At 43.1% G+C, this 26,287-nt stretch overlaps 1 protein-coding gene across 1 annotated transcript in view; it reads left to right on the top strand.

Annotated features, from left to right (window-relative positions):
- hcn4 (hyperpolarization activated cyclic nucleotide-gated potassium channel 4) overlaps positions 1-20,152 on the top strand; it is a 123,380-nt gene extending 103,228 nt beyond the window's left edge. Inside the window, exons 7-8 of the mRNA XM_077194643.1 lie at positions 11,758-11,922; positions 17,932-20,152. Of these exons, the coding sequence (XP_077050758.1) occupies positions 11,758-11,922; positions 17,932-19,349 (1,583 nt within the window). The 3' untranslated portion in view covers positions 19,350-20,152. The remainder of the gene's footprint in view (positions 1-11,757; positions 11,923-17,931) is intronic.
- Positions 20,153-26,287: the final 6,135 nt, after the last annotated feature.

Below are 26,287 nucleotides of genomic sequence, written 5' to 3' on the forward strand. Positions count from 1 at the left end.
CACACACACACACACACACTAACTCAACCCCTAAACCTAGCCATCACACACACACAAACACACTCAAACACACACACTAGCCCGACCCCTAAACCTACCCATCTCTCACACTAATTTGTATTCATTGTCAAAGCAGTGCAGCAGCTAGCAGACCCAGAGCAGGCCATCTCGCGTGCTCATTGGCTGCCCTGCGGGCAACTGCTGCAGCCTACCGGTGAGCCCGGCGTGACGTCACACCCAATGAAGGGCGCCCGCGCCTTCATAGCGTCACAGCCCGCCGGAATGGGCGTGGCTTAGCGTATAAAAGTAGGGGCTGTAGGCTGACTTCCCTGGTTTTTTGTGACTGAAGCGAAGTCGCTCGTGGCGCGAGCACGGCCGGTTACGCAATACTCGTTCCCTCTCTAGAGAGAACCGACGTTAAGTTTAGTAACCGAGTATCGTTCTCTTACGAGAGGTTCTCTCGTATTGCGTAAGTTTAGCTTACGCTACGGGAACACTTTGTCAACGCCATGCGCGCCAAGCATCCACCATGAGACCCCGAACTTTCAGGGGAACCCCATAAGTGGAAAAAATAAGGTTGCCAGCCACGCGGGCCATCACTTGTACATAAGCACACATAGGGAATACAGAGCAGCGCGTCGGTCTGTATAGGCACATGGCACATACCCTACTAGTGCAGCTCAACCAGGAGAGATGAGTCACGTGAGAGTGATCTGAGCAGGATGATCTGGGCAGAATACACCTCTCCTTCAAACTGACAAAAGTTTAGCCTGCAAGGCAGAAACTTCTAGGTTATAAAACCTGACAAAGGTAGACAGAGAGCTCCAGCCCGCCGCTACACATATGTCATGGATAGAAATCCCACTGGACCACGCCCACGACGAGGCCACGCCTCCCGTGGAATGATCCCTGATGCCCAGAGAGCATTGCAGACCTTTTGATGCGTAAGCAGCTGCTATAGCGTCCAATATCCATCTGGACAGGCTCTGTTTCGAGGAGGCGAGACCCTTGGTGCGCCCACCAAACGAAACAAAAAGCTGTTCTGAACGCCTGAAGGAGGCGGAGTGCGTAATGTAAAATCTCAGCGCCCTGACAGGGCAGAGGAGATTCACCTCACTTTTGCTGTCAGATGCTGGCAGAGCTGACAGCGAAATAACTTGCGCTCTGAATGGAGTGCCCATCACTTTAGGAACATAACCATGTCTAGGTCTGAGGATGACTTTAGAGTCATTCAGCCCGAACTCAAGACACGACACGCTGACAGACAGCGCATGCAGGTCCCCCACACGTTTTACTGACGACAGTGCAGTCAGAAAGGCGGTTTTCAGTGATAAATATTTCAACCCCACGGAGTCTAGTGGTTCAAATGGAAAGGCTTTCAGGGCCTCGAAGACCAATGAAAAATCCCACATAGGAACCAACGGGGGGCGCGGCGGTTTCATCCTTCTAGCTCCTCTAAGAAAGCGGATGACCAACTCATGTCTTCCCAGTGACTGGCCGTGCGTCGATTCTGCGAACGCTGCCACGGCCGCCACATATAATTTGAGCGTGGATGGGACCTCCCCTTATCCAACAGCTCTTGTAGGAAGGTGAGCAGATGCGCCACCCCGGATGTCCATGGGTCCAGACCTCTGTCGGTGCACCATCCGGCGAACACCGACCATTTAGACGCGTAGAGCCTTCTCGTGGAAGGAGCTCTAGACTGCGTGATCGTGTTCATCACTCCTTCTGGCAGGGCAACGAGTACCCATTGATCAACCATGCGTGCAGAGACCAGCGCTCTGGATGGGGATGCCAGATCGCGCCGCGAGCCTGAGAGAGGAGATCTGCCCTCACCGGAATCGGCCACGGAGCTGTAAGTGACAGCCGTGCTAGTTCCGGGAACCAAATCTGATTCTCCCAACGCGGGGCTATGAGGAGCACCGAGTGGCGCGTTTCCCTGATTCTCTTGATCACCTGTGGTAACAGAGACCGGAGGGAAAGCATATAGCGGGAGGCTGGGCCAAACCTGGGCCAGCGCGTCCTCGTCCTTCGAGAAGAACGTCGGGCATTGAGCGTTGTCTTTTGACGCAAATAGGTCGACTTCCGCTCTGCCGAATAGGCGCCACAGCTTCTGGACCGTTTGGGGGTGCAGGGACCATTCCCCTGGGGGAACATTGTCCCTGGACAGTTTGTCTGGGCGGTCGTTCAAATGGCCAGGCACTTGCGCAGCCCTCAGCGAACGCAGGTGCATCTGAGACCAAATAAGGAGGCGTTCCGTCAGATTGCAGAGATTTCTGGATCTGACACCGCCCTGACGGTTTACATAGGATACCACAGACATGTTGTCCGAGCGGACAAGAACATGTCGGTCCTGTATGAACGGTCCTGTATGAAGCGCTTCAGCGCGTTCTCGACCGCTATCATTTCCAGACAGTTTATGTGAAAACACTTCTCTTGGTCTGACCACTGGCCGAAGACCGGTCTGCCCTCGAACAGCGCGCCCCAACCTGAGTTGGACGCGTCTGTCGAAATGACTTTCCGATAAGAGATGGTTCCCATCATCACTCCCTGCTGGTACCAGTCGGCTACTAACCAGGGCTGCAGAGCCGCTATGCAGGTCTGAGTCACTCTGATTTTCTGGCCACCGTAAACCCAGGCTCAGTGGGACGCGCGAGCATTCAACCAGCGTTGGAGCGGGCGCATGCGCATTAGGCCCAGCTGAAGCACCGCTGCAGCTGATGCCATACAGCCCAACATCCTTTGAAATGTTTTCAAAGGGAGAAAGCTGCCCTTCTGGAAAGATGCGGCTAGGTGGCGAACACGGCGCGCGCTGTGTCGATAAACGAGCCGTCATGGTCACCCAGTCCAGTTCTATTTCTAAAAATGAAATTGACTGGCTGGGCAGTAATGAGCTCTTGGTCCAGTTGACCGTGAGACCCAAGCTTTCCAGGTGACTGAGAAGCACTGTTCTCTTAGATAGCAGTTCTGTCTCTGACTGTGCCAATATCAGCCAATCGTCCGGATAGTTCATTATTCGCAGCCCCTGACTTCTCAGGGGGGCGCGCGCCGCGTCCATGCACTTCGTAAATGTACGGGGTGCTAGGGACAGGCCGAACGGCAGGACGGTGTATTGATATACCTGACCGTCGAAGGCGAATCTTAAAAATTGCCTATGACGGGGTATTATCTGAATCTGAAAATAGGCATCCTTCAGATCTAGGGAAATAAACCAGTCCCTCGGGCGAACGTGCGTGAGGATTTTCCTGGTCGTAAGCATTTTGAGCGGTCTTTTCGCAAGCACTTTGTTCAAATGTCTCAGATCCAGGATAGGTCTGAAGGCTCCGTCCTTCTTGGGTACGAGAAAATATCGGCTGTAAAAACCTGACTCCCTCAGAGAAGGCGGTACCTTTTCTATAGCCCCTTTGCACAGCAGCTTTGCTATTTCTGCGTGAAGTAGGTGTGCTACTTCTGCATTCAGTATCGTCGCGGTCCGGGCTTGAAAGCGCGGGGGACGGCGAATGAATTGAAGTGTATAGCCCTGCTTTATAGTGCTCAGCACCCATTCTGAAATCCCTGGGATAGTTTCCCACGCAGCTATGTGAGCCGCTAGGGGGCGTATGGCCTCCGGGTTCAGATCGCCGCAATTTGCGGGCTTGTGAAACTGAACCGGAGCCGATAGCGCGGCGCGCGCGTTCTCGGTTCTGGGCAACGGCTGCTCGCTGAAAGCCGAAACCGGCTGATTTATGTGAGATGTCCCAATCATAAGGGATGGGTAACATTCTTTTTTCACTTTTTGATGTGCGAGCAGCGCTCCGGGCGGAAAAGCTTCCTGTAAGCTTCCTGAGACTTACAAGTGTATTTGACGCCCCGATCATAATGGATGGGGAGCGTCTTATTAATGCCCTGCGTTTTGTGATAACACTTAAACGCGCGAGCGGAGCCCGGGGGGAGGTTTGTGTTAGCAAGCGTGAACACTCTCTGGCGGGCACGAGACTTACATTCATAAACAGCTTTTTTGATCGTGTAACAGAGCGGGCAGATAGTGGGCACAGACCTGTGGACACATTTCTTACATTCAACACTCGAGCGGCTTTTCTGCGCTTTATGAGAGTGTGCTCTGTAAGTGACACGAGATTCGAAGAACTTGTGTGTAGGGGTGAACACTGGGGCGTGGGCACTTTCACTACACTTAAAACACCGACGGCGTGAGCCGGACCAGACGTTATACTCTTTTTGAGATTTCTCTGGTTCGCCGTGAAAACGGCGTTTGTGTGCAGGCGAGAGGGTGAACAAACCGGCTCGTTGGCTGCTAAATGAACCACTGCAGTAGCCTGTTTGAAGGGGACTGACAGGGAAATAAACTTTGACGGCGGTCTGGCCGCAGCGGGACCCGCGCGTCTTTTCTCTCTCTTTGTTAGGAGGGCTTCGCGTGCTCAGACTTCAGCGTGATCTTCTGCCGATGCCCTCTGGGGGGCGGCGGTCTGTGACAGCTGTCTGAGCGCGACCTAGGGCGGCCGCCCTGACGTCGCTGCGAAGGCTGAGGCTGTGCTGGACGCTGGGCGCTGGCTCACACAGGAGGCTGGCTTTGTCTCTCGCGAGAGCGGCCTGTAGCGGAGCTCGAGCGTCGCGACAGGAAGAGGTTCATGGCCTGCGTGGTCTTCTGTACCTCAGAAAAACGGTCAACGATCCCGTTTACCGCTGGGCCGAAGAGACCAGTGGGGGAGAGCGGCGCGTTCAGGAAGGTGGCTCGCTCAGTTTCCCTCGCGGCCATGGCTCGTCCAATGGCTTGAGCTGCGGTTTTAGTGGCTGGAGAGAGAGATCCGTCGCACTTCTCAGGTCTGTAACCGCAGCTGGATCCCGGCCCTTCTCATCCCATTGACGGAGGAGGTCGGCTTGCAGGATCTGTAGCACAGCCATGGAGTGGAGAGCAGACGCGGCCTGGCCGGAGGCGGCATATGCGCGGCCGACCAAGGCGGACGTGGCTCTGCAGGCTTCTTGCAGACCACCATCTTGCGGAGGGCGGGCAAAGGTGCGCTGCGACCGCCTCTTCCACAGGGGGAATAGCCGTGTACCCTTTCTCGGCGGCGCCGTCCAATTGGGAGAGCGACGCGGAGGCCTGTGACTGAAGTCTCGAGGTGAAGTTCCGGCAGGAATGGAGCGGGCCTGCTTGCTGAAGCTGCACGGCGGCTACTTTGAAGGAAACAGCCGTCGAGCCTGTTCGGCGCTGGTTCCTTCGGCAGCGACCACTCGAGCCCGAGACGGTCAACAGCCTGCGTCAGCAGGCGCATCAGTTCCGCATCAGCTCCAGCGCGGGTACGGGTGGATTCCTGGATCGACAAGGAGGCGAAGTGAAGCGACCATTCCTCGCTGTCTGATGCCAGGATGGAGCAGCAGTCTCTCGTGGCGTGTCCCTCTGCCTCATCCTCAGATGCGACGGCAGTGAGGCTCGTGTGCGGCAGCTGCGCGTCGGTGAGGAGGGGCGGGGAAGGCGAAAGCGAGGCTCGAGGGAGGTTCTCCGGGGAGCTCGTCGCTGTGGCCACAGGTTCCGGCTGTCTCAGGGAACGGCGCTTCTTCCTGCGCGGTCCCACAGAGGCCGGAGTGAATGCTGCGGTGTTGAAGGCTTCGAGTCGAGCCCGCAGGGTCGACAGCGGAAGCGCTTCACAGAGCTCGCAGCCCCCGGACACGAGGGCGAGCTCTGCATGTTCCAGGCCCAGGCAGAGAGCGCAGATCAAGTGGCGGTCTCCGGCGCTGAGTGGGGCTCTACACGAGCCGCAGGAAGCGCAAGGCATCTTTAAAAAGACACTCGCTGCTCTTTTTTCGAATAGGTTAGAAAGGTAAAGGATACGTCACCGGATAGCGTAGCTCGCACGGATGGCTGAAGGTGGCGAAGACGGCCGGCTTCCTCAGCGCTGTCCTAAGCCGGCTGTTTGCTGTTCGACGGCGCGGGGGCTTCTCTAAGATCCAGTGATGCGAAGAGCTCGCTGAAGAGACGAAGAATCAGGGAAGTCAGCCTACAGCCCCTACTTTTATACGCTAAGCCATTTTCATAATTTCTTTTTAGTTTTGGTCACTTCTGAGTACAAATTTGTCCCCAAAATATAGTTAAGTAGGTACACACACACACACACAGACACACAGTGGAGCTCAGCCATTCCTACAGATTTAATATTCATAATGATGGATTAGTCAAAACAAAAGCTTTTTGACCCTAAGCTGTTGGGACAGTCACAGAATCGTGGGATCGTCTCTGGTAAGTGCCCTATTTCTGGGACATTAACACAGATTCCTAGCTGGTAATGTTTGGGTCGTTTTTTGTTAAATTTTTTTGAGTTTTTTTTTTGCTCCTGTTGCTGTGCAAACTGTCTTTCCTTCATTTTTCATGATTCATAACAGAGATCTGAAGATGAATTAACAGCTCAGTTCTGATGTGTGGTTGATCATGAAACGATTGTTTTCTGTTGTGGCAAAAACACATGGTTTTAGATTTTATAAATAAATAAAGAATAAAAAAAACATTTTAATGTCCCAGCTGAACTGATGGCTTTCTCAGTGTTTGCTTCTTTTCATCCTAAATTAGAAAAGACGGTGCATCAAAGAAAATTAACACTTTACAATAAGGTTCATTAGTTAACATTAGTTAACTACCTTAGTTAACATGAACACAGCATTTATTAATCTTAGTTAATATTAATTTCAGCATTTACTAATACGTTATGACAGTCAAAGGTTGTATTTGTTAACATTAGTTAATGCACTGTGAACAAACAATAAACAATGAACAACTGTTTTTGTATTAATTAACATTAACAAAGATTAATAAATACTGTAAGAAATGTATTGCTCATTGTTAGTTCATGTTTGTAAATACATTAACTAATGAACCTTATTGTAAAGTGTTACCAATTTAAAAATATATATATATATATTTGTCGCTAGTGAAGCTTTGAGACTGTGTGTGTGTGTGCATGTGCGCGTGTGTGTGTGTGTGCGTGTGCGTGTGTGTGTGCGTGTGCGCGTGCGTGTGCGTGTGTGTGTGTGTGCGTGTGCGTGTGCGTGTGTGCGCGTGCGCGCGTGTGTGTGTGTGTGTGTGTGTGTGTGTGTGTGTGTGTGTGTGTTCTTGTGATGTCATCATATGCCAATAGGTGTTGTCATGACATAATTTTCCCGTATCTCCGGAGTAATTAGTCACATGACATTATATCTCAGGTGGTTTGTGGGTTATTTGTTCCAGAAAAATGTAAAACAGCTTTAAATGAGGTCGAAGGTCAGGGCTGCGAGGCGTAGCACTTCACACAGTTTCATTTGCTTCATGTCATTGTGTAGTTTCTGTTTAAATGACGAGGCGTTTATCTGCACGTCAGTAATTACAGCTGGTGTCCGGCGCACGCGACCTCTGACCTCCGACCTCTGACCTGTGACCTCGACCCGCGGGAGCACTACGGAAAATAATGTGAATCTTCTCAATGCTAATGTTAATCTGCAAGCTTCTGACCATCTCACGTCATTCCTGGCACCAGAGCATGCTGGGAAATGAACGGAAAGCTGTGGAGAATTTGTATTTATTCATGAGTTATGCACTCATGAAATTAAATTATGTAACGGCTCTTCAGGGGGCTGTTTATATTTATTACTTATCATTAGATGCTCGCATTGGCCAAAACAAGCTGGCTTATAGTCACCATGAAATCAAAACATTCTTATTCATAAATGATTTATCGAAATATCATTATTGTGTTAATAATTTTGAATCAGAATATCTTCCTCTTGCAGCATCTCTTCTCTTCTCTGATGATGTGGGCGGGGCAACCTGTCAATCACATGAGATCAGCCAATAGCAAACCACAACCATCCAATCAATTCAAGTGGAACAAAATCAAGCCCCGCCCACATTTATTCTTGTTCCAGGAGCGTTTCATGCTCCTATACGGCACAATAGGGAATAAAAGATGAGCACAACTTCCATTTCAAAAGAATTTTAAAGTCTTGAATTTTAGTGTCATTTTAGTCTCTCTCAGTTCATCACATAAATAAGGCCGTAAAAAACGTGAGTAAACCCTCAGATAAGCGTGAGTTTAAATGTCACGCATGAAAACACATGAATGGCCTCATGATTCCTGTGATTGTGTTGGGCATCAATGATTTAAATGCAGGGCCTGATGGTAATTATGTCTGGTCATGTGACTCGCTCTCTGTAATGAGGTCACATGGTTGAGCGTGATGTAATGACGAGGGAATGAATATAAAAGAAAACCTTGACGGGAGCAGAAAAATTCTGCTATAAAAAGTTTATAGTGCTGGGCAACAGTTAATCAAATCCAAAATAAAAGTTTGTGTTTACATAATATATGTGTGTGTACTGTGTATAATTATTTTGGATATATAAATACAAAATATTTGCATGTATATCATTTATATTAAATATAAATATTTTATATATTAATAAAAAAAAATTCTTAAATTTATACATGCATGTGTGTGTATTTATATGTACAACATAATTTTACACAGTACACACACATTTATTATGTAAACACAAACTTTTATTTTGGATGCGATTATTCGAGATTAATCGTTGCCCCGCGCTTTTCAATTTATTTATTTGTTTTGAAGAAAATGTGTTGCTTGTGTGTTCTGAGTGGTTGTAATATAGTTCCCAGTCCTGCATCCTCAAGTCTGTGATGTTTTGGTCTCTAGATTTGTTTAACTGTATTCATGAGCAGCAGTTTTGCACCACTATAAACGCACACACACACACACACACACACACACACACACACACACACACACACACACACACACACACACACACACACTGCAGGTGGAATGTGCCATGAGCTTCTTTTTCCAAGATCTCAAAGTGCAGCAGGAGTGTTTGTCGAGTGTGTGTCGGCCATTCTTAGTCAAATGTCATGATCGGGGATTCGGGAGCGTTTGATTTTGCCATGATCTGGATCGTGATGTCTTTGGGAAAATCCCACAGATCCGAGTCTCAGTTTCTGTCGGAGGAGGAAAATCGAACACGGTGTCTTATCAGTGTTGTCATCTTGAGTCAGCTGATCTGAGAATCACATGACGATGTGTGTGTGTGTGTTTGTGTGTGTGTGTGTGTGTGTTTGTGTGTGTGTGTGTGTGTGTGTGTGTGTGTGTGTGTGTGTGTGTGTGTGTGTGTGTGTGTGTGTGTGCGTGTGCGTGTGTGTGTGTGTGATGTGTGAGTGTATGTATGTATTATATATTAAACAATTAATTAATTAATAATAATTTTGAATTATTATTTTATGAATTAAATAATTATTAAATATATTTTTTTATTATAATAATTATTTAATTCACTATTCAAAAACAGTGTTTAATATATATATAAAAAAATTGTTGTTGAATTTCTAAAAAAAATTATTATAACATTATCTTGTTGTTTTTTTATGGTATTTTTTAGTATGTAATGTAAATGTAAACGTTGTGCTGTTTAGATTGTGTTTTTTGTGTTTGGAGTTTAAATAAACGCGAGCGATGTTCCAGAACAGATCCACAGTTTACATAATCCTGACTCTCCTTCTCTCTTACACACACACACACACACACACACACACACACACACACACACACACACACACACACAGCCAGAACCACAGTCCAAACACACACACACACACACACACACACACACACACACACACACAGCCAAACGACACAGCCAGAACCACAGTCCAAACACACACACACACACACACACACACACACACTGCCAAACGACAATGCCAGAACCACACACGCATGCATACACACACAAACACACTTATACACAGACACACACACACACACACGCAAACACACACACACACAAACACACACACACACACACTCCCATCATGGTAAACAATCCCAGTATTCCAGCAGATTATGTCCTGTGGAGTAAGGAGAGTGCAGAGATCAGCTGTGGGACGATCACACTAATGGAGGAGGAGGGCAGAGTCAGATCACCAAATCATCCTGGGACAAATCCAGTGTCACTTCAGACAGGAAATATGAATATTGCTCAGCTCTTTCATAACAAACAGTCAATATCGTCACACAGTACGAATACTGACTCTGAATGCAGCTCATATATTGATCAGTGTTGCGAATCTTTACGCTCCTCACGATTACACTCGAATTAAAGAGTCACAACCGTATTTTGCATTGAAAACTAAAGCATTTTCTGCATGTGCTTTGTTAATAAACAGAATTATTACTAATAAATCTAAAATTCTCACTATTGACTTTCTGAGAGTCGTTCCAGAATCGTGCATGAAAAGAATCGCAAGGCGTCTGTAAATTGATTTCTTCCCCCGTCCCTGATATTGATGTTTGGCACTTAAGAGGCAGAGGGGATTGTGGGTATTGGTTGAGTGTGTGAAAGAGGCCTGGTCGTCAGTGTTTCAGTTCTGAACCCCGATAAAAGCGAGTAATTCTCCTGATCCGCGTGACGTGTGAGGTCTGCCAGTCCTCTCAGCTCTGAGTGGCATTTAGTGCTTCGCCTGTGGATTACACAACAGTTTTAATCCAAAAAAGGGGGAAGGATAGTTGTTTTGGAGCTTGTTTTTGTTTTTGCCTGGATAGAAATACACCGTGATCATTTCTGGATGTGTTTAAAGAGAGAACACACATACACACACACACACACACACACACACACACACACACACACACACACACACACACACACACACACACACACACACACACACACAGGTTTACTGTTGAAGCATCATTTCCTGTAGGATTTTTCTTGTAGCTTTGATTCAGGAACTGTGTGTCTGTGTGTCTACAGGAACAATTTGAGATGAGCTGATATTATGATTTATGTTGATAGATAGTGTTTATGGCATTATTATCGTTCTATAAAAGATTTGTTATAATTCAGAAGATGAGTTCAAATTCAGTTACTTAAAAAAATACATAATTTTACAATTAACTGTTTTTTACAAAAAACCGCCTCAGCATGAAATGATTATAAATGCATTCTATAAATGTCAGTTATTGTAATTATAAATACATAAGAAATTATCATACTAAATTAATTTAAAATAATTTATTATTAAGCTAAAGAAAATGTACTATGCAGTTTATTATAATTATAAATGCAAATAATCATTTATTTATTCTAATTGACATTTATAACCTAAAGAACAAACTAATTATTATTACTAATAATTATCATAATAAATGAATTTACAAAACATTTGTTATTTATTCTAATTTGCATTTTTAACCTAAAATAAAAAATAATGCAATTTATTAGGATTATAAATGCAAATAATAATGACAGTAATACAAAATAATGATCATAATAAATACGTTTATAATAATTTATTATTAACTCTAATTTGCATTAGTAACCTAAAGAAGAAAAATTTATTCTTACAAGCCTGCCACTATGAATGCTTATAAATGCATTTTATTATAATTATAAATGCAAATACTACTAAATTATACAGTATCATATTAAATGCATTAATAATAATTTATTTACAACAATTTGCATTTTGTAACCTAAAAAACTGTATTACTTTTGCAACTCTGCCAGTATGAAATGCTTACAAATGCAATGTAAATGCAAATTATAATAAATAAAGAATTCTTATAATAAATACGATTTATATTATATTTATATTAAATAATGTATAGTTGAACATTTTTTTACCCTCAGTGTAATGGATCTACAGTGAGTTCACTGATTGTCATTACTGTGATTCCTCATAGCATGTGATCATTGTGTTTCTCTCTTCTCTCGTCCAGAGATCTGTCTCCTGACGCGCGGCAGACGTACGGCTAGCGTCCGGTCCGACACGTACTGTCGCCTCTACTCGCTGTCGGTGGATAACTTCAACGAGGTCCTGGAGGAGTATCCCATGATGAGGAGAGCGTTTGAGACCGTCGCTCTGGACCGCCTGGACCGCATCGGTGAGACACTTAAAGGGTTAATTCACAAAAATCAAAACTGTGGTCCGAAAAATAAAGATAGAAGGCCATAATAATGCATTAGAACAACACTAGGGTGAGTAAAGGGGGACTTCATTTTAATTTTTGGGTGAGTTTCCCTTTAAAGTCTGGGTATGTTTAGAATTGCATGCAGAATAGAACACAGCAACTGTGGAATCCATTTTAAATGTATTATAATGTATTTCTTTTACTACCGTGCACCAGTTGAACACACACACACACACACTCACTCGCACACACACACACACATTCGCACACTCACTCACGCACACACTCACACACACACTCACACACTCACACACACACACACACACACACACTAGAATTGCATACTAATCCATACTATTCCAAATAGAACAACGCATCTGAAAATCCATTTTTAAATGTATTATTATGTATTTCTTTTATTTCGGCAACCAATTGAACACACACACACACACACTTGGTTGCACACACACACACACACACTCACTTGCACACTCACACACACTCACTCGCGCACAAACACACACTGACTCGCTCACACACTCGCTTGCACACACTCACTCGCTTGCACACACTCACTCGCTTGCACACACACACACACACACACACATACTGACTTGCACACACACACACACACACACACTCACATACTCGCTTGCACACACACTCGCACACACTCACTCGCTTGCACACACACACACACACTGACTTGCATACACACACACTCACACACTCGATTGCACACACACTCGCACACACTCATTCGCTTGCACACACACACACACACACACACACTGACTCGCACACACACACACACACACACACACACTCACTCACACACTCACTTGCACACGCACACACTCACTCGCTTGCACACACACACTCACTCACTCACACACACACACTCACTCGCTCACACACACACACTCACTCGCTTGCACACACACTCGCACACTCACACACACTCTCTTGCGCACAAACCCACACTGACTCGCTCACACACAATCACACACTCACTCGCTTGCACACACACACACACTGACTCGCGCGCTTATACACACACACACACACGTATTATAATGTATTTCTCTGCCCGTGCACCAGTTGTACACACACTCACTCGCACTCGCACACACACACACACACACACACACCTATTATAATGTGTTTCTCTGCCCGTGCACCAGTTGAACACACACTCACTCGCACACACACACACACACACACACGTATTATAATGTATTTCTCTGCCCGTGCACCAGTTGTACACACACTCACTCGCACTCGCACACACACACACACACACACACACACACACACACGTATTATAATGTGTTTCTCTGCCCGTGCACCAGTTGAACACACACTCAATCGCACTCACACACACACACAAACACACACACACACCGGTTGTAATGTGTTTCTCTGCCCGTGCACCAATTGAACACACACTCACTCGCACACACACACACACACACACACACACACACACACACACGTATTATAATGTGTTTCTCTGCCCGTGCACCAATTGAACACACACTCACTCGCACACACACACACACACACACACACACACACACGTATTATAATGTGTTTCTCTGCCTGTGCACTAGTTGAACACACACTCACTCGCACACACACACACACACACACACACACACACACGTATTATAATGTGTTTCTCTGCCTGTGCACTAGTTGAACACACACTCACTCGCACACACACACACACACACACTCACACACACACACACACACACACACGTATTATAATGTGTTTCTCTGCTCGTGCACCAGTTATATGTGTAACTGAAGCTAAACTGAGCTCTCACTCCCTCTTGTGTTTAATGTCTCAGACTGGAGTGTAATTTCTCTGTCAGCGTCTCTGGTTTCTGTCTGATTGAGTCAGTGAGTCTCGCTGGCCCGCTGCGCTGCTGTTTAAACCACACTCACTGTTTACACCACACACACTGTTTATTTTCCCTGAGTAGCTGTTGTCCGTCACTGTAAACATCCACATCCGCCACCGACTGCGAGAAAAACAACAAACTCTATGAGTTCATAGCAGAGTTATTCACTTCACAATGAGAAAATACACTGCAGAAAAAGCTGTTCTTACTCAGTATTTTTGTCTTGTTTCCAGTCTAAATATATAAAAATTCATAAATCAAGAAGCATTTACTGGAGAAGTAAAATGACAATCTTGTATTCTGATAAAAAAAAAAATTAATCAAGTAAGTTTTTGCATAAAACAAGCAAAATTATATGCCAATGGGGTTAGAAAAAAATAATCTTAATTCAAATGGAAAACAAGAAAAATAATCTTAATACAAATGGAGAACAATATTATTTTTCTTAAAGAAAACAATCTCTTTTAACAATCTCTTTTTCTTAGATCATTTTGCTTGTTTTATGCAAAAATACCAAGTAATAAAAGGATTTTTGCAGTGTACAAGAGGGCTTATTATAGAGGAGAACTTCCTTCAGGAGAAACTCCTTCACTTTAAGCTCCTTTTTCACAATCTTACATTTACATTTATTCATTTAGCTGACGCTTTTATCCAAAGCGACTTACAATTGCTATATTTCAGAGGTCGCACGCCTCTGGAGTAACTAGGGGTTAAGTGTCTTGCTCAGGGACACATTGGTGTCTCACAGTGGATTCGAACCCAGGTCTCTCACACCAAAGGCATGTGTGTTATCCACTGCGCCACATCACCACCCCACACTCACTCGCATGCGTTTTTTTCGTATCCGTCATTCGGTGGCTCTAAATTGTCAAAACACCATTTAAATGCTTGTTACAGATGCGAAAAACGCAGAAAATCAAACCCGATTCGAATTTTTTCAGGACGGACGAAAGTTTCGTAGGTAATGTGTAAACGTGATTGACATAACGTGAGGTCGTATTTATTTTTTAACGTGCGAAAATTTTGTACTCAGTGTGCAAGGGCCTTTAAACAGCCACCTGGGAGTGTTTATGATGTGCTTCATATATACTGTAAACAAGAGGTGATATTTTTGCAGCAGAACTCTGGTCCTGTTATCCTCTGCTCACTGTCGCTCATAGACATCACTAATTAATTACAGATTAAATAGATCTGCATCTGAGTTTAAATGAATTGCGGTTCACACAGGATGAGTGTGTCCCTGCGGTGAAGAACTTCCTATCAGAAAATGGCCTAAACTCTAATCCAATTTGAAGTTTATCACCTTATAATTATGGAGTTGTTTCAGACAGTCTGCATTATGGCATTCTGGGACGGAAGAAATACAGGAGTTCTCCCTAAAAATAATAACTGGCCATTGTGTGTGTGTGTGTGTGTGTGTGTGTGTGTGTGTGTGTGTGTGTGTGTGTGTGTGTGTGTGTGTGTGTGTGTGTGTGTGTGTGTGTGTGTGTGTGTGTGTGTGTGTGAGTGTGTGTGTGTGTATGTGTGTGTATGAGAGTGCGTGTGTGCGTGCGTGAGTGCGTGCATAAGCATTCACGCGTGTGTGTGTGTGCGTGCGTGGGTGCGTGCATGCGTAAGTGTTCACGCGTGTGTGTGTGCGTGCGTGCGTGCGTGCGTGCGTGCGTGCGTGCGTGCGTGTGTGCGTGCGTGCATGAGTGCGTGCGTGCGCGTTCACGTGCGTGTGTGTGTGTTTGTGAGTATGTATGAGTGTATGTATTATATATTAATCAATAATTTAATTAATTATAATTTATTACAAATATGTAATTAATCGATTCATATATATGTATATATATATATATATATATGTATATTAAATGATCATAAAAATAATTTAAATTAAAATATATCAAATAAAATGAACATTAATGATAAAAAAAATTGTACAGTAAATATATATTTTCCTTGTTATCATTACCAAGACCAACCAATCTAAATTCAGAAATTAAGTTTAACACTGAATTAAATCAAGTGCACTCTCAAGGCACATTTATGTTTTATTACTCTATTATTGTTTAGCCAGAAGATCAAAAGTGTCTTGTGTCGAGCGGCTCCTCGACGGCCCGTTGTGAGAGTGAGTGATAGTGTGTCATTATTACCAAACATAGCAAAGTGCCCTTCCTCTCCTGTTATATCAGTCCCGTGTGAGGTAGAGGTCACGTCTGCGCTCTCTCTGTACTCGTCGTTATCTGGGACTGTCGTGAGGAGCAGTCAAACACAGGAACGATCAGCTCGTGCTACACTGGGTTATTTCCATCCGGCCCGTGTCCTGATTGCTCTCACAGTCGGTCTGAGGCGAGTCCATGGCTCCCGGATCTTTTAAACAGGAGAAGTGCTGAAGTGTGAGACGAATATAAGTGTTGCTGAAACTGTGGACAGATCCAACAGAGTGCTGCGCTTGATTTTTATTTCATATTCAAGGCGTAACCTGAGGGTGTATAATATCATTTTTGGTGGGTGTTAATAAAAAAGACATGATCCATTTGAATTAAGAGTGCAATTGCAACTACAGTTTTTTTTATATTAACATTCATAATTTTTATTTTGACATTCATAACCCTTATTATATATATATAAACATATATATATTGTGTGTGTATGCATGTGTGTGTGTGTATATATATATATATATATATATATATATATATATATATATTTATATATATATTATATATTATATATTATACATATAGCCCTTATTATAAATACTTATAACTTATAACATATAAAACATACAAAATATAATATCTACATATAAATATATCATATTTAAAATAGCTGGAAATCTATTTTTGCACATCTGAGGTGATAGATAGAATTTCTAAATCTGAATAATAATAAAGATTATGAATTATATATTAAGCTCAAAACTCACGACAAGAGGCAAAAAGACTGAATAATGAAGCACTAATGGAGGATATGCAATTGTGTACATTTTTAATTAAATTTGTGTTTTAGTTTTAATTAAAAAGACTATATATATAAATAAACAAACTAGCTGAAAAATAAACAAACAAACTGTGATGTGATGTGACTGCGTATGTTGTCATCTAGTTTTAATTTTGTGTTGTTATGAGAAATTCTGGATCAAAATTTGGAAACGCTTCATTTTACAGTACGTGTACTTACAGTGTACTTACCTAGAAAGTACTGGGTAATATAAGGTAAGTACATGGGTTAAGGTCAGGTTTAGGGGTAGGTTCAGGGTTAGTACCTAGTTATTACCCAGTTATTAACCAGTTATTGTAATTACTATAATAAGTACATAGTATGTACATGGGAAACAGGACTGTAAAATGAAGTGTTACCCAAAGTTTTATAGCCATAGTACCATGGTAATGTGACGGTATCAGATGGTAATACAGTGGTACTTTTATATATACTGTACTATGGTACTGAATGATTACCATATTCATGTAACCATAGAGTTGTAGAACGGAATATAGTTACATCAAAACAATGGTATAAACATGATATCATAACCAAAAACGTGGTAATACCATGGTATTTATTCCATAAATACCATAATTACTATATGTATGTACTATAGAATACAATATAGTTACAACAAAACCATGGTAATACCGTGTTATCATAACCAAAATGTGGTAATACTATGGTACTTATACCATATATACCATATTTATGTACCATAGAATACAATATAGTTACAACAAAACCATGGTAATTCCGTGTTATCATAACCAAAATGTGGTAATACTATGTTACTTATACCATAATTACCATATGTATGTACCATAGAATACAATATAGTTACAACAAAACCATGGTAATACAGTGTTATCATAACCAAAATGTGGTAATACCATGGTACTTATACCATATATACCATAATTACCATATTTATGTACCAAAGAACACAATATAGTTACAACATAACCTTGCTAATACTGTGCTATTATAACCAAAAAATGGTAATACCATGGTATTCTTTTTTAGTGTTGTTTATTAAAGTCATTAAATGTGTTTTTCTGCTGAATCCAAATGAAAAACTTTGTCTTTCACCCCTTAGGGAAGAAGAACTCGGTTCTCCAGCACAAGGTCCAGCACGACTTGAGTTCAGGAGCTTTGAACTACCAGGAAAGTGAGATAATCCAGCAGATAGTGCAGCACGATCGGGACATGGCTCACTGTGCCGACCTGATGCAAAGCCCCTCACCTCCTTCTCCTCCATCTCCCACTCCTGTGATCTGGGCTCCCCTGATCCAAGCGCCTCTTCAAGCTGCTGCTGCAACCACTTCAGTCGCCATTGCACTAACCCACCACCCCCATCCACCTGCAACTCTCTTCCGACCTCCTGTTTCCGTAATCGGATCGAGAAACGAGCCGCTTAGCCAGATAAAGAGGTTTCAGACAGTTGCACCAATTTTGGGAAGTCCTGGATCAGCTGGAGACTCTCCATCCGGTTCCCCATCAAAGATGCGTTCGGGAATCGACACACCGCTTCTTGCGTCCCTTCGAACACATCATTTGTCTGGCGCCACTGGTTCCAGTCAACAAGCGTCGGCATTCCCATTTGGGAGCTATTCTTCATCACCATCTCTGACTTCTAGCACTGCACAACTTCATTCACAGCCGAGGCAAAAGCAAGCCATTGCTCCCAGTACGCCACCCAGTACGCCACCGGGACGTCTCCAAAGAGCGACTGAACCCGGTGGATTTCCAACCTCATTAAATACAAGTCCTCTAGGGTTGTTCACTCATGCTCCTAATCATGGACAACCTCCACCAAAACCTTCTCAAACAAGCTCCTTGCAGTTTGCTTCCGGAGGCGGGAAGACTTGCACCGGATTGAACCTCTTCCAAACTCCCGGATCACCTACTTCCAACCGTTCCCAAGCCCTTGAGAGTTCATCCCACGAGATCCCACCCGCTTCATCAACTTACCTTCCTTTAGAAAGGTCAGCGCTGGCCTCGCTCGCTCAGTACGGCTCAGCGAACGCCTCTCCCTGCTACACCCCTTTAGCCCCAAGCCCGACTATCCAAAGCCCCGTAATTGGGAGAACTTTCCACTTTAGTGACCCTTCCAGTGCCACCGGCTCCCACTCATCCCTGCTTCTCCCGCAATCCTCCTGTCCCGGCCAACTCCCCGGTCACCACTTTTCAGGCACTGACTCTCCCCTAGGCCGCTTTTATGAGGATCTAAACATACTTTCCAGCTCCCACCCATCACTTTCCGTAGAGGGAGAGGGTCAACTTTCCCCTCAGGATCCCGGTTTCTGCTTATCCCCGTTTTCATCGCCTACGCTAACGCCCAAACCCTGTAGCTCGGTATCCGGGCACATGTCCTCCCCAGTACAGACTTCTCCAAGCTCTCGAGTTCAAGCTCACTCTATAGGGACGTCACCTGCACTTTCTCTCCCGCGTGCCTCTGACGGACACCCGTCGGATCTAGAACCGCTCCGTTCGAAACTCCCATCCAATTTGTGAGGCTAAATCACACCCTCCTAACTCAGTAGTGATCTTCCTCTGTGTGGCGTTTGACCTTTTCTTTAGTTACCTCTGTATTGGCACTGTGTTTAAATCTTAATCATTTTTAAATATCTATTGATATCTATCTAAATATCTATCAAGTAATCTTAGAGCTCTAGATTTCACTTTTGTTTGCTTTGTTATTCTCCCGTTTTCCTCTCATTGAATATATATATATATGAAATTATATATTTAAATATATGTTAATCAATCTATAGGAGGGTGTGAAATGCTACATCTATTGAGACCTAAAGGACATTTTGTTTATTTTATACCTACACCAAATTTATCCACAAGGAGATTGGTTATTAATATTGACATGGACAGAAATACTTTTTTGCAGGAACCTATGCACTCATGCCTGCATATATAAACTGAATTTTGTCTAATCCAAAACACCTTTTTAGTCGCACTAATGAGGATCACATATTGCTGATCTTGAATCTAAGGGGTTGTGTTTAAGGGATTGTACCTGTTTATTCATTCTACAAATGTTTGGGACTTTCTGAGGTGAAGAGGTGAACATAGGAAAACCAAAAAATGTTTCAGCCCACGTTCTTTGTAGCATTTCTTTGTTTTGTTCAGCTACGCTGTTGTAATATTAGCGGGCATTGAGTGGGCGTCAAGGGAGAGGATTTGAGAAACATCCTAACTAAATCACAATTCACTTGTGTCTTCCAGGATCATACGCTAGTGTAGCCCTGCTGTGTGTGTGTGTGTGTGTGTGTGTGTGTGTGTGTGTGTGTGTGTGTGTGTGTGTGTGTGTGTGTGTGTGTGTGTGTGTGTGTGTGTGTGTGTGTGTGTGTGTGTGTGTGTGTGTGTGTGTGTGTATGTGTGTGCGTTACTCTGATTGATGCGCGTTACTCTGATTGATGCAAGTGGCAATCAAGTTTGACTTAGCGAGAATAGTTTTGCCTTTTTACTGCAACAGAAGAAATGGAGAAATTTCCATGCAACATTTCTTATTTGTACATAAAATAAGCCAACAACATTAGTCAAAAAGCTGCTCAAAAGTTGTTTTGTTTGTTTTTCTATATCTTTAGCTGCTAAATGATTAACGTTCGGTGGAATTGTGTGAAAGATTCTGTATTTACGTTGTAAAGGTCCGTTCACACCAAGGGCGATAACTATAATCATAAAGATATGGCTCTTAAAATAAAAAAAAGAATTGCAGTTCACACTTCAACTGTAACGATAACGGCATAGAGAAATTCTATCATTGGAATCACTTTCAGAACGATTTTTTTTAGCTGATACGATAAAAACATTAAAGGAGAAGTTCACTTCAGAATAAAAATATCCTGATAATTTACTCTCCCCCACGTCATCCAAGATATTCATGTCTTTCTTTCTTCAGTGGAAAAGAATTTAAGGCTTTTGAGGAAAACATTCCAGGATTTTTCTCCATATAGGGACTTCAATGGAGTCCAAGGGTTGAAGGTCCAAATGTGAGTTTCAGTGCACCTTTAAAGTGTCGACACGATCCAGCCGAGGAAAAAGAGTCTGATCTAGACAAACCATCGGCCATTTTTTTTTAAAAAACTAAAAAAACATTTATATACTTTTAACCACAAATGCTGGTCTTGCACTAGCTGTGATGTGCCACACATTACGTAATCACGTTGAAAGCTCACGCAGGATTATCAACCTAGTGTTTACAAAGCAAACGTGCAAAGACTAAGTCAAACGCCATTTACTAAAAAATAAAAGGTAAAACAGCGATTTCGAACGATTTTGAAATTGGAGGAGAAAACGAGATGGAGTTTATCTACCCTACATTTTCCTCCTACGTTAGGTTGTCGACTGACCTTTCAACATGATTACGTAATCACAGGCGTAACTATGGTAACTTACGGGCCCAGACCAATCAGGGGCCCGCGTGACTGGAAGATATTGATTGACAGCTTTGGCCCCCTATCGCATTTTACTACTTTTAGTCTGATCGCATTTTACTTTATCGCAAATTTTTTGAATAAACAACATATTTTACTGATCATTGAATACATGTGTGAAACGAATAATGATGGATTTTGATGTAATTTGTTTGGAATTGGGACTGGGGAATCCCGGATCGGGAAGTGAATATGCATATTCTCACAGAGGAAAGCCCAGAAAATGCAGCCATAATGTAAGTGAGCATCTTTTTTTATTTATTTGGAGGCCTATGTGTGTGTGTCATAGCATTGAGTAACAATGTGTTGTGGTGCGCATAGACCAGTGTTTTTTTTTTGTTTTTTTGTTGTGTTGCGCATAGGCTACTCCTGATTTTGTCAGTCATCTCATCTCTTATATGCTGTGTCTCTATCCTATCCTGTCCTCTTCATGGTAGACACTCGTGGAAATTGTGTCATCACGTGCTGTAGTAGATCATATTGATAATCCTGCATAAGGGCCGGTGTTGGCTCGTTACGCCACTGTACGTAATGCGTGAAGTCGTGGACGTGCAAGACGAGCAATTGTGGTTAAAAAGTATATAAATGTTTTGTTTTTTTTAGAAAATGGCCGATGGTTTGTCTAGATCAGACTCTTATTCCTCGGCTGGATCGTGTCGAGACTTTGAAGCTGCACTGAAACTCACATTTGGACCTTCAACCCGTTGGACTCCATTGAAGTCACAATATAGAGAAAAATACTGGAATATATTCCTCAAAAACCTTCATTTCTTTTCGACTGAAGAAAGACTTGAATATCTTGGATGAAGTGGGGGTGAGTAAATTATCAGGAAATTTTAATTTTGTGAACTACTCCTTTAACAGCCAATCAGAATCCATCCTGCTTTAGGAGCTCAGAGCGATATCGTGCGCTGGTGTGGACACTATTATAGTTATCGTTCTTAGTGTGAATGGGCCTTAAGTCCAAACGATGATGATCAAATCCGTTCAGGGATGATAGAAGATCTCAGCACACACACACTGAGTCTCTCACAGGTCATGACTCTCAGCCACAGCGTTTTGATTTAAAAGGACAGACAGACACCTTTCGGCGAACCTTGACCCTTGTCAGTTTGAGAACAGGACAACATAATGATATTGTAATGCTGCACACATAATTTGGTTTAAGAAACAACATAAAAAGCACAATATAAAAATTTTTTCCCTGTTCTTTCACCCTCAGTGTGTCTCGAAGTGAAATCAGGGACAGCATTTACACACACACAGAGAGACCTGAGAGCATCTGACCTGAGGAAAGTTCATGCGTCGTGAAAACTCAACTTTTTGAGATGTTAGACGAGGGAGGAAGGGAGACGGGAAGCACAAATGCAACGAGACACTGATGTATTGAGGAGATGTGTGCTGATGGCAGGTACCAGGACCCCCAGGGGCCGCTCGCCATGATGAGGTGTTTCGTTTGTTCCCCGCGTCTTGTGATTGTTTTCTCAGAGCTCTCGCTAGTTTCCAGAGGGGGTAAAATATTGATTGTGGAGTTTTTATTGTGACAGTTACATAAATAAATCAAAACACAAAGACAACCGCAGGGAGTCGAACCTTGTAGGCTTGATGGAAAGTAGCAAGTGAAGGAATCAGGGCGAACGAGTGACTGATAGAGAGAGAGAGAGAAAGAGAGAGAGAGAGAGAGAGAGAGAGAGAGAGAGAGAGAGAGAGAGATAGAGAGAGGGAGTGAGAGAGAGAGAGAGAGAGAGAGAGAGAGAGAGGGAGTGAGAGAGAGAGAGAGAGAGGGAGTGAGAGAGAGAGAGAGACAGAGAGAGACAGAGAGAGAGAGGGAGTGAGAGAGAGAGACAGAGAGAGAGACAGAGAGAGGGAGTGAGAGAGAGAGAGACAGAGAGAGAGAGACAGAGAGAGAGAGAGAGGGAGTGGGAGAGAGAGAGAGAGAGAGAGAGAGTGAGAGAGAGAGAGAGAGAGAGAGAGAGAGAGAGAGAGAGAGAGAGAGAGAGAGAGAGAAGAGAGAGAGAGAGAGAGAGAGAGAGAGAGAGAGAGAGAGTGAGAGAGAGAGAGAGAGAGAGGGAGAGAGAGAGAGAGAGAGAGAGAGAGAGAGGGAGAGAGAGAGAGAGAGAGAGAGAGAGAGAGAGAGAGAGTGAGAGAGAGAGAGAGAGAAAGAGAGAAAGAGAGAGAGAGAGAGGCGAACCCTGGATGATCTCTGAAGCATTGCATTAAATCCAGAGCAGAGACGCTGTCACAGAATAAGACTTTTGATTCAGAATCACAGACTCGTATTATAAGAATCTCGAATTCAGATCTTGGCTCATACATTGTTAGCTATTTGGTAAATGCAACTGTGTAGTTCATTGCTTTAGGTAATAGACAACTGATGATGTTCAGAATTTAGTCTTAATTGTGAAACATTTCAGTGTAAATCACACACTACCGTTTAAAAGTTTGGGGTCGGTAAGATGAATGTTTAATGTTTTTGAAAGAAATCTCTTCTGCTCATCAAGGCTGCATTAATTTGATCAAAAATACAGTAAGATTGTGAAATATTATTATGATTAAAATAGCTGTTTTCTATGTGAATATATAGTAAAGTATAATTTATTCCTGTGATCAAATCTGAATTTTCAGCATCATTACTCCAGTCTTCAGTGTCACATGATCCTTCAGAAATCACTATAATATGATGATTTGATGCTCAAGAAACTTTTATGAATATTATCAATGTTGAAAACAGTTCTGCTGCTTCATATTTTAGTGGAAACTGATCAATTTTAGTTTTCAGGATTCTTTTGATGAATAGAAAGTTAAAATTAGACTCTTTTGTAACATTATAAATGTCACTTATGATCATTTTATTGCATCCTTGCTGAATAAAAGTATTCATTTATATTAAAGAATATATATATAAAAAACTTACACCAAACATTTAAATGATAGTGATGAAAATCATAATTAGCACATTTCATTTAATGAGATTATTCACATACAAATTGATTTCTGTATGATTTAATGAATGAGGCCCATAGAGTTGCTCGGTGATATTTATGGCTATTTCTTTTGTCAATTTTTATGAACCACTTACCCATGAATCATTTTGTTGTAAAGGAAATTGGGAAACTCAGTGCCACACATGCATGATGAGACGCTTTTACAGACGCAGCATGAAGTCGAATCTGGACTCGATCCATCTGGAAACATGCAACGCTTCAGTGTGTGCCAGTGTTCAGAGCACAATTATAATTCAGGTTGGGAGCGTTCCCATTTCTGACGACTAATCTTACGCCGGCACCGTTTGCTTTGCCCGTGGAACGGCTCAGATGGTAATGAAATCAATGGCAGTGATTGAGGATTAGATTTCACACTCACCGAGCTCAACGAGATGATGGAGGAAAGGGACGATGCTTTAACTGGCACCATCATCTCTAATTCATGCTTACAGATGTGTGTTTTCTCAGAGCCGCTGCGACGGGACGTGTGTGTCACACAGGCAGGATTTAAACTGACACGGGTCACAGGTGTCCTTAACACAAACATATAACCAGAACACAGTGTACTGTTCACTGCATCCCTGTATGAATCATGTGTATCGAGATTCATACAGGGACTCTGATTTTGCAATTACCCAGCAAGCAATTTGGCATTTAAAATACGTCTAATAGCCTATCTAGGCTAAAACAAGGCAAAATTTGGGCTGTCAGTGAAGATTTTATAGTCGTCTAACCATAGCTGAAGAATAGACGCACATGTATCGCATAGAAAATGTCAAAGAAATGAAACCAAACACTGTTGACTTTGCTTAAATGATGGAATATCATAAATTTCGCAAGTTAATTTAGCAAAAACGATAAGTAACCAAATTCAAGGTTATTTTGGCTAAACATGTGTGTTACTCATAGCCGGTCTACACTCACCTATAGGATTATTAGGAACACCTGTTCAATTTCTCATTAATGCAATTATCTAATCAACCAATCACATGGCAGTTGCTTCAATGCTTTTAGGGGTGTGGTCCTGGTCAAGACAATCTCCTGAACTCCAAACTGAATGTCAGAATGGGAAAGAAAGGTGATTTAAGCAATTTTGAGCGTGGCATGGTTGTTGGTGCCAGAGGGGCCGGTCTGAGTATTTCACAATCTGCTCAGTTACTGGGATTTTCACGCACAACCATTTCTAGGGTTTACAAAGAATGGTGTGAAAATGGAAAAACATCCAGTATGCGGCAGTCCTGTGGGCGAAAATGTCTTGTTGATGCTAGAGGTCAGAGGAGAATGGGCCGACTGATTCAAGCTGATAGAAGAGCAACTTTGACTGAAATAACCACTCGTTACAACCGAGGTATGCAGCAAAGCATTTGTGAAGCCACAACACGCTCAACCTTGAGGCGGATGGGCTACAACAGCAGAAGACCCCACCGGGTACCACTCATCTCCACTACAAATAGGAAAAAGAGGCTACAATTTGCAAGAGCTCACCAAAATTGGACAGTTGAAGACTGGAAAAATGTTGCCTGGTCTGATGAGTCTCGATTTCTGTTGAGACATTCAGATGGTAGAGTCAGAATTTGGCGTAAACAGAATGAGAACATGGATCCAGCATGCCTTGTTACCACTGTGCAGGCTGGTGGTGGTGGTGTAATGTTGTGGGGGATGTTTTCTTGGCACACTTTAGGCCCCTTAGTGCCAATTGGGCATCGTTTAAATGCCACGGCCTACCTGAGCATTGTTTCTGACCATGTCCATCCCTTTATGGCCACCATGTTCCCATCCTCTGATGGCTACTTCCAGCAGGATAATGCACCATGTCACAAAGCTCGAATAATTTCAAATTGGTTTCTTGAACATGACAATTAAAAATACCATAGAAAAAAAAACTAGCCTAACTAATATAAATTTCAACCATTATCAAAGACAAGTAAACACTCAGTAAAAAAGGAACAAATAAAAAATTAGCAATCGCAACGAATAGATACAACTGAACAAAGATACGATTTAAAGAAACGGTGTTTTA

The sequence above is a fragment of the Siphateles boraxobius genome, unplaced genomic scaffold (assembly GCF_051911475.1).
Source record: "Siphateles boraxobius isolate OS27281-9 unplaced genomic scaffold, OSU_SipBor_1 32, whole genome shotgun sequence".
Taxonomy (NCBI): Eukaryota; Metazoa; Chordata; class Actinopteri; order Cypriniformes; family Leuciscidae; genus Siphateles; species Siphateles boraxobius.